Source organism: Protopterus annectens, chromosome 10.part0 (genome assembly GCF_019279795.1).
Source record: "Protopterus annectens isolate FY-2018-M chromosome 10.part0, PAN1.0, whole genome shotgun sequence".
NCBI classification, from domain to species: domain Eukaryota; kingdom Metazoa; phylum Chordata; order Ceratodontiformes; family Protopteridae; genus Protopterus; species Protopterus annectens.
Window position 1 is genome coordinate 764338082 of NC_056744.1, and position 14137 is coordinate 764352218.

General features: G+C 40.2%; 1 protein-coding gene across 1 annotated transcript in view; it reads right to left on the reverse strand.

Annotated features, from left to right (window-relative positions):
• Positions 1–1946: 1946 nt before the first annotated feature.
• The window catches only part of DNAI4 (dynein axonemal intermediate chain 4), a 1182639-nt gene continuing 1170448 nt past the window's right edge, over positions 1947–14137 (reverse strand). The window contains exon 17 of the mRNA XM_044085587.1: positions 1947–2161. Within this exon, the coding sequence (XP_043941522.1) occupies positions 2111–2161 (51 nt within the window). The 3' untranslated portion in view covers positions 1947–2110. The remainder of the gene's footprint in view (positions 2162–14137) is intronic.

Below are 14137 nucleotides of genomic sequence, written 5' to 3' on the forward strand. Positions count from 1 at the left end.
GCGAAGCTTGTAGTTATTGTAAATACATGGATACATCTAGTTCATTTTCAGTGAACAATTTACAGTATAAAGTGAGATTTAAATTTAATTGTCAATCCAAGTTTATAGTCTATCTCGCTAGATGTAAACAGTGTCCTGCGTTTTACATCGGGAAAACCGAACGCAGGCTTCGAGATAGAGTATATGAACATCAATATGCAATCACCAAAGTTAAGTTGGAAAATGCATTGGAAAAACATGTCCATGTCCATTATGGTCATGGATTTTCTTATATGGCAATAGATCAGGTTGTACCTCCTATAAGAGGTGGTCCAATGCCAATTCATTTAGAAGAACTGGAACTGACATGGCAGATAAGACTAGATGCCTAAAGGGTTCCTGGGTTAAACGACATGTGCTCTATCAGCTGCGTTTTGAAAAGTAAAAATATGTGTCGATAGTCATATATGTCTGTCAATGTAGTAAATTTCATAACATAGTGCAAAAGGGTACTAGTTTAGTTAGTAGTCAAAGTGTATCAGCAAACATAGGCTTTGGATTTTGGTATTTTAAGGAAGTGCAAACTCAATAATAATGTAATATCTGACTTGCGTAGTGGTATTATTGTTTGTATATGTTAAATTTATAGTACTTTACATTTTATATTTTATATGTTTAGAGTGTATTAATGATATAGCAGGGTCAAATGTTTTATCTTATTGTTGCCTCTATTTAAGCTTAATGTAGAAACACTTAAGCTATTTATAGCTTTAATTTCTACTGTTGCTGCGTAGGTGGGGTTTCAAATACGTCACCATATTTGTATTTTAAATTGTGTCAGTTTCAATGGTATTGACTTCTGAAGAAGTTTGCTTTAGTGCAAACGAAAAGCGTTTAAAGTCAAGTGTGTATGTTTTTGTAATAGTAAATTATCGGGAAGACCTGCCTGAGTGCTGTTTTGTTATTTATTAATTTCTCCTTATTGACAAGGACAGTTGAGTGCTTGTATCAGTTTAAGGCTTCCTAGTGCTTTCCAGCAGGTTCTAGATCAAGTGCTAGTCACAGGGGTTCAGATTTTAGTGCTACTACTGAGAAACCAGCTAGTTCTAAGGGAAAATTTGGAGAGCAGACTTTCTGGCACCTGGAATAGGTTAACCATAGCCCCGCTAAGCATCATGCACGTAATTGTAATACCACTCCCTAGTCTTCAAAGACTTCACTGGTTTAACTGAATTGCAAGGTTCAGACTACAAAATTACTAAACAATTGAATACCACCTGTCAAACCTAGGAAATGAGCACTAATGGCCATGCCCCCACTGCAGGATCCATGTTAGAGCCCATTTCCTAGGTCTGTGAAGAGGAGAAAGGAGCAGTAAGTGACTTGCTTCCCTGCAGAATCAGTGTTAATGCTCATTTTGGTGCTTCAGAGGGAGTGAGATTTGATAAAACCTGCAACTTAAATGATCAATATAAACCCATATTCACTAGGTACTGTCTGGTTATGGCAAAAAAACAATACCCTCTCTCTTTCAGAATGGAGAGTTGGAACTAGCCTCTCAACCCTTCTTCCTTCTCTCTGACTAGTCTTCCAGAAATGAATTGTAATACAATCCCAGGTCACTGGTAGTATACTCAAGTACCCTGTTACTGTGCCAAAAGACTTCATCACTATCCATTTTTACAGTAAACTTTGGAAAGCATGAAAGAAGAAAAGTAAGCAGTTGCTCTAACAGCCTCATTTTAAGACCCCCAAACTTACAGTTGCACTGTTCCATGGATAAAAGAATCTTTAGGCAACTATGCAAGTGCAGATTGACCTTGGTGAACAATGTATAAATTTCAACATCAGACTACAGCTGCCCCATATGAACAGATGGACAGCTAGAAAAAAAGCAATAACATGGAATATGAAGAAAAATATGGAACATTCATGAAGTACTATTAGCAAGAAAAATATGCACATGCAATAATTAATTATGGTTTATTCTGTAGTAAATCCAGGCAAAATGCTTGGAAAGCATATTTATTTTGTGCAAATGTATAAATACAAATATTACAACTCAATTGTCCGAAAGAATCCAGAATGAGCATATGTTCTCTTTGTGATGTTTTTCAACTAGGTTCATAATCTACAGCTGACTGGCCAAAGTACTCCCAATTATGTCATATAGTGCACTGACCTGAAAACAAACAAAAAGAGGCAATCAAGTAGATACACTGGTAAAATATTGTACATACACACATTTTCATTATATTTTATTAAAAATGAGATTTCATACAGTTACCAGTATGGTAGGCAGTACAGATAAGGAGTGTTTCATTTTTAAGACATAAATAGATTAGGGAGAGTAAATCACCTGCTATTTATGGATGAATCAATGTAGAACACTACTTTTTAGAAAGTATATATATTTCTACTGCAATAATTTCTAAGAAAAATTGATCATTCGGCACTTAATTCAACTGTTACAAATCCTATCTCAGTATGCATGGCTGGTTGTCTGATCTTGCATCTGGCAGGCCAGATAATATATTGACTATAGTACAACAAATATAGTATAGTGTAACTGCATTAGAGTCTATGGCTATTTTATCCTCATCTGTATTGATGAAGCATCTATGCAGAATACACAAAACAAACAAAAATGCATTTTATTAGAGCTGTCTTGTGTTCATCACCTTTATAAATTCAATATCTTTCAAAGCACTGGAAATGAAGGAAAATAGAAGCAACTTGTAAGACACTACCCACAGCACTGGGTATAAAATCATAATAGCCGAATTTAGAGTTACAATTAATAAATTTGTACCTAGACTCCTGCTATAAAGACATGTTTATACTTAAAAACTACTTGAGACAAGGAAAAGAAGAAACAGGAAAATCCCTCAATATCTGGAAAGACAAAAGTTCAATAATATGGATAAAAAGGGAATATCTGCATATGTCTCAAGGTGTGTGCTAAGCAGTCACAACCATAAAGAGAGAAAATGAAATAGTATTCCGTTTTAATGAAATATTAAAAAAGCACACTCCTATGATATATCAGTCTTAAGGATCAGGTAGAAAGTATTTTAAAGAGCACAAAATCTCAGCATTATTTATTATAAATAAGTACTTTGTGTTGTCATGCTTCCTTCAATGGTTTATTTATTTATTTTGCAATGCACTTATCAATATGCTTGTTTTGTTTAACATGTTCATCTTGTATGATTGCCTCAGGAAAGGAAAATTAGACAAGTTTTATTAGAAACTAAACAGCTCCGACAATTTTACACAGTTGTTCAAACTGCTGCCATTAGCAATTATTAAGCTGCTGTTTTTGAGACAGTTTCATTCAGAGCAATCCATTATCTGAAAACTACTAAACTAGCACTTCTTATGTAAGAACTCTAAGATTTATGAAGAATTAACCTTTCTGAATGATTCAGTTAACTGACTGAGGCCTAGAACTGCCAACTACTTAGCTGTGCAATTGCTTTATAAATATATAAACACTTTGCATAGGTAACATACAGTAAACCTCATCTGAACTGGTTTTAACAGATGGGAAATATAGTGAGGCCCCATCAGCCCAGTCTCACAGAACTAGCACATCAATCTCCCCTCACACCCACCCGCTACTGAAAATGGAAAATCAAAGCCTCACATGTTTGTAATTACATTATCATGCTCATGTCTACTGTAGACCCTTCTTTCACCCCTATCAACATGTTCCTGACAGCATATAAGTATACATCACCTCATTAGCGATGTAAGAAAAAAATCTCAGAAAAATCTTGCTCTTGTGTGCATCATAGCAGTAGAAATACACAAAGCCCTTTTCTCTCACCACTCTTATTGTCATATCTCTGCGGCAATAAAAGTATATACATACCCCCCCCCCACTGTCATGTCCACTGTAGCAGTATAAGTCGAGAATTAAAGCTCATGTTCCTCCTCCCTCATGGTGGCAACATGATGTAAAAGTAAACCCCTGCTTTCACTTCACCCCTAAATATAATGGAAGACAGTGTTAGATGTCAGACACCCCCTACACTATCTCTCATGCTGGCTAGTGCACAGTTGATTAATGTAACACTGCCAGTGAAAGCACTGTGCTGTATCACTTGGTGATGCATTCTGCTGTGTCAGTGCTACATACGCATCTGGTGTAATGCTGTGACTGTGCGCTAAGACTGTGTAGAAGTACATTTAACAATGGAGATGGGGACAAATAAAAGCATCTAAACATCACCACACCTCTCCATGCCTATCATTTATTACATGCTATGCCATTAAAGAGTACATCACCATTACCAGGAAAGTGACTAGGTAACAGCTGAAGCTTTAGTGGTTTGCTATACACCACAATATTATGACAAATGCCATAGGTTTGTTGGTTCTTAGTAATCTTATGGCCAAAGGAGACCATCAAAAAGCTCAGCCACATCACTCATTACTCCACCTTCCCATTAAGCAGACTTTGTCCACACATCTCTGGTGAAAATTTGTGATTGTCCATCCAGTCATCCAGACTGGTTTTAAAGGTTGCTAGGGAAGTACTCTGCTAGATAGGTAAAACCTGCCTATTCCAGAACAGGGGATATGTTGACTTAGATATCTGTCATGCCATTTGGTATTGTTGATCTGACAGTTTAAATGTAGTTTTCTAGAATGGGAATTTACTTTATTATGTGTGCTATTTAGGTGAAGGGGTTGAAAGGGTGATGGGTCATTCATAGTGTAGAAAACTAGAAATCACCCCACAGGAGTCTGTATGACACTGAGCAGCGGGACAGAACTTTTAGTCTGTCATAGTAGCTAGGGGAAATGAGATCTCAGATCATTTTGGTGAAGAAACATTGAGGATTTTCAAGCTGGTTTAAGTGTTTGGTGAGGTACACACCAAAGGGCGCATTACATGATGGGCCTGATAAGGGATGAATAATGTGGAACTATAACTTCTTCAGACATTGAAGAGATATGGTGAAAGATAAGCTATACAAGGTAGAAGAATTTTCTAACCACCATAGAAACATGGTGGTCTGTTATTAACATACATACCCATGACCTTGATGACTATGTCAAATTTAAGTGGAATGGTATCTATATGCTGAGCATTAGTATTGCTAGATTTTCCAAAGACTATACTGCATTTCTTGGTGTTGAGAGAAGTCCCATAATTAATTCACCAAGTATTTGTTTGGTCTAGCCCTTCTGGAGAATTTGAGTATCAGAATGGGATTTGATAACTTCTATCAGTTCGGATTCATCAGCAAACTTTGTTAACCATTGTTCCTTGATATCAGCTTTTATGCCACAAAAATAGACATCAAAGAGAAGAAAGCCTTGTGGGATACGACTAGTGACAAGTTTATATTTAGAACAAATACATTTCCAGTAAAATATATATGGATCAAAGTATAGTTGAGAGAGTTTGCCAATAATCCCACCATGGGAGATGGCACAAAATGCCTTGGCAAGGTCCAGACAAGCAGTGTCAACTGTATATCCTTTATCCATAGCCTTAGTAATCTTGAAAACTACAGTAGAAGAAGCAGCTATTTGGGCACAAAGGAATAAAGCCCTAATTCTCACCCAGAAGAATAGACATAGTGGATATTGCATGATTGTCTCCTAAGAATGGCAGGAGAACCAGGAAACAGCAAATCGGTCAAGGTGCCTGTATCCAACAAGTTGACCATGCTTTGGGATGGCATAATAGGAGAATGTGGATGTCAACCTGTCATGGGGGGCATGCACATGACAGAATCAAACTGTGGACCATAGCAAGCAGCTCATAGTCATAATCCTTGGAACCAACTGACAGACCATCTGTACACTGTACTCATATTTACTGATAAATACATAAATAAAACTAAACTTTAACTTGAGCATAGTGTTGAATGTACAGTTCATTAACCCAGAGAAACACATATATATTTAAAATAAAGAAACAACAGAAAAATACAACCACTGTCTAAGTAATATTATTGTATAATTTATGTGTATCAGTAGAATAATATATAACTATAGAATGAGTGCTTTGTTTGCCTTTTTCGATACATTAATCACAGGTATGTTCCCTAGTATTAACTTGCTGTAATTGCCACATTAATGCTGTAATGATACTGTGCGTGTTTGATTCTAGCATTTGCTGAGTGAATGATCCTTTTGGAATTGTATGTCTGCATTAGACAGCAACCCTAGCACAGACAGCTATGTTGAATGAAAAATGAAGATATGTACTCACCATAACATTCCATCTGTGTTGTCCATTTTCATTTTTCCTCAACATATGGGTTTGGATCCGATCCTCGGATATGACTCAGCTGCTGTTTCACAGCTCATGGATACTACAAGCTCTTGAGGTCCTCCCTTACACACAGTCCTATAGTCTGCCTCATTCTCCAGATATTGTTTGCAGTTTCTTATTGTGAAGCATAATGAAATTCTAGCTTTAATATAGAAAGTCACTATCTGGAGCTCAAATAGAAGGAACTTTGTTTCCTATAATACTCTCCTGCTCTTCCAGCAGTCATCAAGAGAAAGTGTAGGAGGTTGGAGGGAGGGGAGTTGGGGAAGAATGAAAATGGACAACACAGATGGAACGTTATGGTGAGTACATAACATCTTTATGTGATGTTGTCAATTTTTATTCATTCCTCAACATATGGGACAGAGTCCCCCAGCTACCTGAATCCTATGTGGACTCTAAGAAGGATATTCCTCAGTACTCTTGAGCCAAAGGCTACTCTTCTCCTACAGACCAGATCCAACAAATAATAAGTAATAAAGGTATGAGGGTTAGCCCACGTTGCAGCCGCACAAATATTGTCCATGGAAGACATGGATAAAAAAACTGATGAAGTTGCCATGGACCTGGTTGAATGGGCTCTTACAGGCTTTGGCAAGACCAAACCAAACCAAACTTTTGTAGACAAAGGAAATGCAATTTGTCACCCATTTTGATAAGGTTAATTTTGAAACTGGTTGACCCAATCTGGTTTCTAAAAAGGATACAAGTAATTGATCTGATTTCCTAGATGTCTCTGATCTGTGTAGCTAGATGTTCACAGACAATTACACTTCTAATAGGTGCAAAATGTATTCACCTTTGTCTGAAAATTTTGGAAGGAATACAGGGAAGTTAATAGTTTGATTAATGTTAGATCCTGACTCCACCTTAGGAAGAAAGGAAGGATTGATTCTTAAAGACTCCCTATCGTTATGAAAAATTAAATAGGGAGGCTTAGAAGATAAAGCTTGAATTTCTGAAACTCATCTGGCAGATGTCATAGCAATCAGAAATATAGTTTTCCAAGTCAAATATTTCAATTCACATTTTGCAGTCGATTCAGTCTCTGAGTAAGGACATGTAACATTAAATTCAAATCCCACAGTGGAGTAGGGTCCTTGAAGGGTGGTTTGAGTAGAAAGGTTCCTCTTAGAATTGCCTTACAAAGACATGAAGAAGTTAATGTAGAATTATCAACTTCAGTATGGAAATTGGAGATGGCACCTAACTGAAACTTAACCGTAGAAGGTCTAGCCGCTTCATTAAAAAGAGAAGCCATGAATTCAAGAACTTTAGGTACTGGTGCTGAAAAAGGATCAATGCCTTGTTGCTGTACCCAAAAGACAAATCTCTTTCATTTGCTCTTGTAAATTTTTCTAGTGGAAGGTTTGTGGGATGACAAAAGAATGAGGTGGACTGGGGAAGAAAGTTTGAGTTGTCTAGCTATCAACAGAATTGGAGATACTATGAGGTCAGCTTTAGGCTCAGGTTATCTGGGAGAGTAATGTCTGTTGGGCGAGCCAGGAGATCTGGAATCCAGAATCCAAGGTGGGTAAACGTGATGAGGCCAAAGGAAGGGAAAACAAACCTGTTGAAGCCAATAAGGGGCAATGAGGATGACCTTGCTCTTCAATTAGGATGCTTTCTGTAAGCATTTGGGATTAATGAAGCTGGGAGATAAGCATAGAGGAGACCTGTGGTCCAATCATGAAGGAGAGAATCTCTCACTGACTCCCCCAGTGAGGGGATTAGGGCAAAGAACCTTCTGCACTTGTTGTTCAGGGGAGATGCAAATAGGTCACAGCCTGGTTGGTCTAGTGGTGGAATATCATTTCTGCAACCTTTTTGTTGAGAGGACACTCATGAGGTAGTAATATGGACCTGCTCAACTTGTCTCCTATCATGTTGGATTTCCAGAGTATGTGTATTACTATCAGACATTGATTGGAAGAGATCACCCATTGCCACACTCTCATAGTTTCTCAACATAAGGGGTAAGATCTGGTTCCTTTTTGTTTGTTGATGTACCATACTACAGACATATTGTCCATTTGGATTGCAGTAGCTCCACAAGGGACAGAGTCTTGGAATGAATGCAGCACTAGGAGTACTGCCATCATTTCCTGGACATTAATATACATTTTTACCTCCTCAGGGGACCACATGCCTTGAACAGTCCTCCCCAAGAAATGCCCCCCAACTGATCTGGCAAGCATCTGTGGTCCCTATGACCTTGGGTTGAGGGAGAATGAATGGACGACCTTGTAAAATTTGATATGAGTGAATCCACCATCAAAGGTATTTATTGCAGGCCTGAGTTATGCTGATCTTGGCTGACATAGACTGATATAGAATGGACCACTTGGTCTCTAATGTTCACTTAAGAATTCTCATATGGTATCTTGCTAGCAGAAATAGAACTGTTGCTGTGGATATGGATCCCAGGGTCTGTAAAATCAGTCTGGCTGACATGACTGAGGTTTCGAGAACTTTGTTGACTTGAAAATTAATAGTTTGAACTCTTGACAAGGGGAGAGACGCTATCATTGACACTGTGTTGAAGAAGGCCCCTATGAACTCTAATGTCTGAGACAGATGAAGATGAGATTTGTTGTGACTGATTGTAATTCCTAGATTGGAACAAACCTGGAGTACATATTCCTGAGTTGCTATCAGCAGATGCTTGGTCAAAGTGGTAATGAACCAATCATTTAGACATGGAAACACCTGGAATCCCTGCAGTCTAAAGTGAGCTGCTACTACTGCCATGCATTTGGTGAACTCCCTGGAGGCTGTGGTGAGGCCAAAGGGTAGTACTCTGAACTGACCATGACTGGCTCCCAGCCAAACGTGTAGATATCTCCTGGACCAACTGTTCATTTTTATGTGATAGTATGCATCCTGGAGACCATATCCAACCATTCTTGTGCAGAAAAGGCAAGATGGACTAAATTCATGACCATCCAGAACTTTGTATGCTGAACTGACTTGTTCAGAATGCTGAGATCCAAAATTGGTCACCAGTCCCCTGTTTTCTTTGGCACTAAAAAGAACCCTGAGTAAGTTCCAGATTCTTACTGGTCTGGGAGGACCTCTTGGATGACTCCTTTTTCTAACAACTTTTGTATTTTCAGAGCTACTGTTTTCCTCTGACTGGGTGGGACATTGGGAATTTTATTTAGTAATGCAGGGGTAGGGAAAAGAAAATTATATAACCTCTGGAAATAATCCTGTGCACCCAAGTATCTTTTGTAATGTCCACCCAGGCTCTATGGTGCAGGGATAATCAACTCATGACTGCCTCCAGAAGTGGGCAATCAGGCCTCCTTTCAAGAACACTGATACAGTATGTCAGAGAAAGACTCTTTAGACCCCTGGTTCTGCCGGCCTCCTCTGCTGCGTGGGTGGCATCTCCCATTTGAGTTCCCCCTCTGCCCCTGGGGGAACTCTCTCTATGTGGATCATGGAATGGACCCTGGGATTTCCTGAACCACATTTTCCAACCACCTCATTGATTCCTCGAAAACGTTCTTTGGAGAGTCAAAAAACATACATCCACTGGAGACAGGGTCTTACCACCTTGATTGCACCTGGAAAGTGCATCTTTTACCTTGGGGTTACATACAAACTTCCACCAAAAGGAGAATTGATGAAGGATGACTTGAAGGGCTATGCAAAATCACACAGAAGCATCCAGGCATGCCTCCTGATAGAAATGTCTGAACCCGCTGCTCTTGAAGCTCTTCAGCTGCATGTGAAATAAACCTCAAGGATGAGTTTGAAACAGACTGAAGGGTCACCAAATGTGAAGCAATAGAAGATTCTGCTTCAGAAGTACTTGTCCCTGAGACAGATTTTGAAAGCTCCATGATCAAATCCCTCTCTGTAATCTGGTGATGTTGCCAAGTAACTCAGAAACCTGAGTTCAAAGGTTGCTGAGGTATCTGCATGCTTCACAAACCTGTCCAGCACCCTAGACTCTCTGTTAGGGGGATGAACAGAGGAACTTTGTTCCACAAGTTCTTTCTTGGTGGCTGCTGCTATGAACATATCATCCACTGGTTCTCCTTTGTTCCAAAATTCCCTTCCCTTTGGTGGTGCCAGGATACTATCTGGTCTCTTGTGGATTGGCTCAAGATAATCAGATTTCTTCCACTCCCACTGAGAGATCAAATCAATGAGCTCATTAGCGGGTGGAATCACCCAAGAAGTAGATGGGCCAGTAGCAAATCCCTCCAAAAATACAGATTCCTCTTGAGAAGGGTTATCTGTAGACCAACAACCCCTTTGTTTATGGATCTGTAAAATGTCTTCAAATGAGACATCATCAGGTGGTGATCTTGGGAAGCCTTCCCCTTCATCGAAATTGGTATCCTCTCTGATTGACTGACTCCTGAGGGGAGTCTAATTGCCTCCTTTTGCACTTCCTCTTCCTACGGAATTCTTCGATGGGATGTTCTGGAGAAGTATCAGAAGAAGTAATTATTCTCTGTTGGGTAGCCTGGAAACTTTGGACTGGCTGTCCCTGTGCAAGTAGAATGTTGAGGCTCACAACACAAATATATCTGATATCCAGAGGGAACAGCCAAGGGGAGAGGAGCCATATGACCTCTAAAACAGAATACTTTCTCTACTACCATGGATGCAGAATGCCCCAGGAAGAAGGAAACTGTTGGAGTTGAGAAAGCATGCTTCTGGACTTATGGCTCCTTCCAAACCAAAGACACCCCACCCTAGGCAGGTGTCAGAACCGAGCTATCAAATGACAAGGCTCCAAGGGGTAGAGATGGCTCCAATAACTTCAGAGTTGACTCTAACCCCTCAGACATGACAACAAAGCTTCAGGTTCAAGAGTCATCCAGTTCAGACACACATGGAGCAGGAACACTTGTGGAAGATATTGGATCTGAAGATAAAGCCATATTCGGATAAAAAACAGATGGTGCCAGGAGACTTGGATCCAGGGGCTCTGGTGGGGTTGTACTAGTGAAGGTCTCTGGACCCATGAGGTTAGGAGCCTGGAGGACTCCCATCTGAATTTGTATCGAGTGAAACTTCCTTGTCATTCTGTCCACATCAGCTTCTGTGAGACTAATGGATGAATGGGAAGGAGGAGAGGCTATGGAAGGTGATTTAGAATGATGGTGTCTTTCCAGAAATTGAGATGAGAGCTGAGAGGGTACAGGTTCATGAAGAGCTGGATGTGAAGATACGGATCTGGTGTCTGAAGAAGTCAGTTACAAAGGCTTGTCTTTGGGATCCAAAGTTTTTCAAGTTTTCTTGAGCGGTTCTTACTGGATCTGAAGAGGACTGAGAGGAACCAGGTTACTTGGAAAGTCTTTTCTTTGCTTCCTTTCTCTAAGATTTGGAGGGATGTGCTCCAGCAAGTAACTCTCCAAAGGCTGAAGGAAGAAGACTGTTGAGAATTAGTTTATTTTTCCGGTCTATTAATGGTCTAGGGTTAAAGACTTCACAGACAGTGCATGAAGACTGCAAATGTTCAGGACCTAAACAATAAATGCAAAGAAGATGGGCATCTAACAATGGAATTTTATGCCCACATTTGTTAAATTTTTTAAACCCTGAGGTTTACCTGCTATTGTACCACACAAAAAATGTGCGGAAACAATCCCACTTTTAGATAATAACAAGAGAAAAGTTAAAGCAAAAGAGCTGAAATATATATATATATATAGAAGCTGTATTCTTGACCTTGCACAGTGCTGTTTTAACCTGCTGTTTGCAGGGGGGGGGGGGGTGTAGATTTTCAAGATGATTAGTTTGTGGTCAGATCTAACCAGGGAGGAGTTGGCTACTGATGTAGAGCAATGGTCGCCCATGATAGTAATGTCCAGGTCAAGGATGTTGCTACTTCTAGTTGGGGTAAGAACAAGCTAGTCCAGGGCACTGGAATTAATGAATTCCAGGAAACTTTGGGCAAGTGTATTGGTACACGAGTAGTTTTCCCAGTTAATGGAGGGGTAGTTGAAGTCGCCCAGTATGACAGTGTTAGGTTGGACCCTAATATTCTCCAGGGTGCTTAGGAACATGGAGTGTGAGTCTTGGGACATGGTTGAGGACCTATAGCAGGCTACGACCTGAATCGCTGTCTTAACCAATATTAGCTGCACCTGAAGTATCTCTGATGTGTTATGTTGGGCTACAAGTCTGGAGATGTGCACATCATTTACGAATATGGAAACACCACCACCTTTGGAGCTTCGGTCCAAGTTCTGGGGACAAAAGGTGTGGAATGAGTTATAGCCTGGTAGTGCAGGGGTGCTTTCTGCTGCTTTGAACCAGGTCTCTGTTACAGCACAAATGTTGATGTTCTCCATTTTAAGGAGTGCTTCAAGCGAGTGCATTTTGAGATTTAGACTTCTAGCATTGAACAGTAGAACCCTCAGATTGCATTTGCTTGCAGCTGTTATGGTGGCAATTTGGCCTTTGGAACACCTCCTAAAAAAGGCACTATAGGGATGGCAAGAGCCTTGGCCAGTATCCGGAAGCCCAGGGGTGACAGGTTCATGCCATCTCTGGCAAAGCATCAAGGTCTGTCAATCATGTCATTCCAAGCAGACAAATACCAGATCCCCTTAGAATGACACCAGAAACTTAGCCAATTGTTGAAATCAATCATTTTCTGCTTGTACTGTGGCATCATTCTGGGTGATGGTAAGATGCTGCTCAGGGCTATGGTCATACCCACCTGGGCTACATAATCCAAGAGCTTCTCCATGTCTCTTTTCATGTAGTCCAGGGAGGTACATCTCAGGTCATTCACATCCACATGTACAATGACAGACTCATATTTGTACCTGATGTTGAGGGACCTGAGTGTGTGCTTTATGTGGCAGATCCTGGCACCTGACAGGCAGCTGATTGTTACTTTCTCCTTATTCAACCTAGTGAATGGGACATCAGTGTGCCTCACTATTGAGTCACTTATGACTAGTGTGTTGAGCATGCTGTTTTGCCTTAGGGGCTTTGGTTGAGTGGCAAACTGTTAAGGAGAGTTATGTGTCTCGTAATTAGTATTGTGTTGTGGTGGTCGAGTGCATTTCTGCCTTGGAGGTCTCTGCTGTTTGGGTAGATTTTTATTGAGCGCCTCAGTGAAGGTGGGTGTGTGGTTTGTGTTTTTATGTGAAGGCAGTGCTGGTGTATATTCTGGAGGGCTATGTGTTCCATGTGGTGTGGTGCAAGTGTTGACCTTCTCCTCTTGACCAGCTATTATGATCCTGGCAGGAGAGTGTGTGGCTTCCAATTTAGATATATAAGTGTATATCTCACAAGTCTGAGTGTTGGGAGGTAAGAGGAGAGGGTTGTCAGTGTACATAAAGCAGTTGCTACATTGCCTCGGGATGCCAAGTTCACCAGGTTAATAGGAGAAAACACAGGGAACTGACCTTTAGACATGCCTGGAGGAGTGGGCATTAATAATAAGTACTGGAGCTGTTTCCTTGTAGAATGGTTATTCTATAAAAATTGCTACAAAAGTCTGGCAAAGTGCTAGACTAATAAGCTAGTAAAAGTGCAGGAGAGGAGAGAACTAGCAGATCTAAGGGAAAAATTGAAGAGCAGACTTTGGCACCATTCAGAAGCTTACAAACAGTTCCGGATACAGCAAATCTGTATCTGGACTAGACTAGTTACAGGAAAGGTTGGAAACAAGCGCAGACACGGGCTTTTAAACCAGAAAGTTGAAAGAGATGGAAAAACTGCCAAAACGGCCAATAAACTACAATTTCTGGGCGAGAAACCCCTCCTCTTGTGGTAGATAGTACAACTACAACATAGTAGTGGCAGCGTGTAGACTACTGTAAGGTAAGTAAAAGGTAAATTTCCTTTTCCCCACTGTAGAGCAACCATGGATTCAGT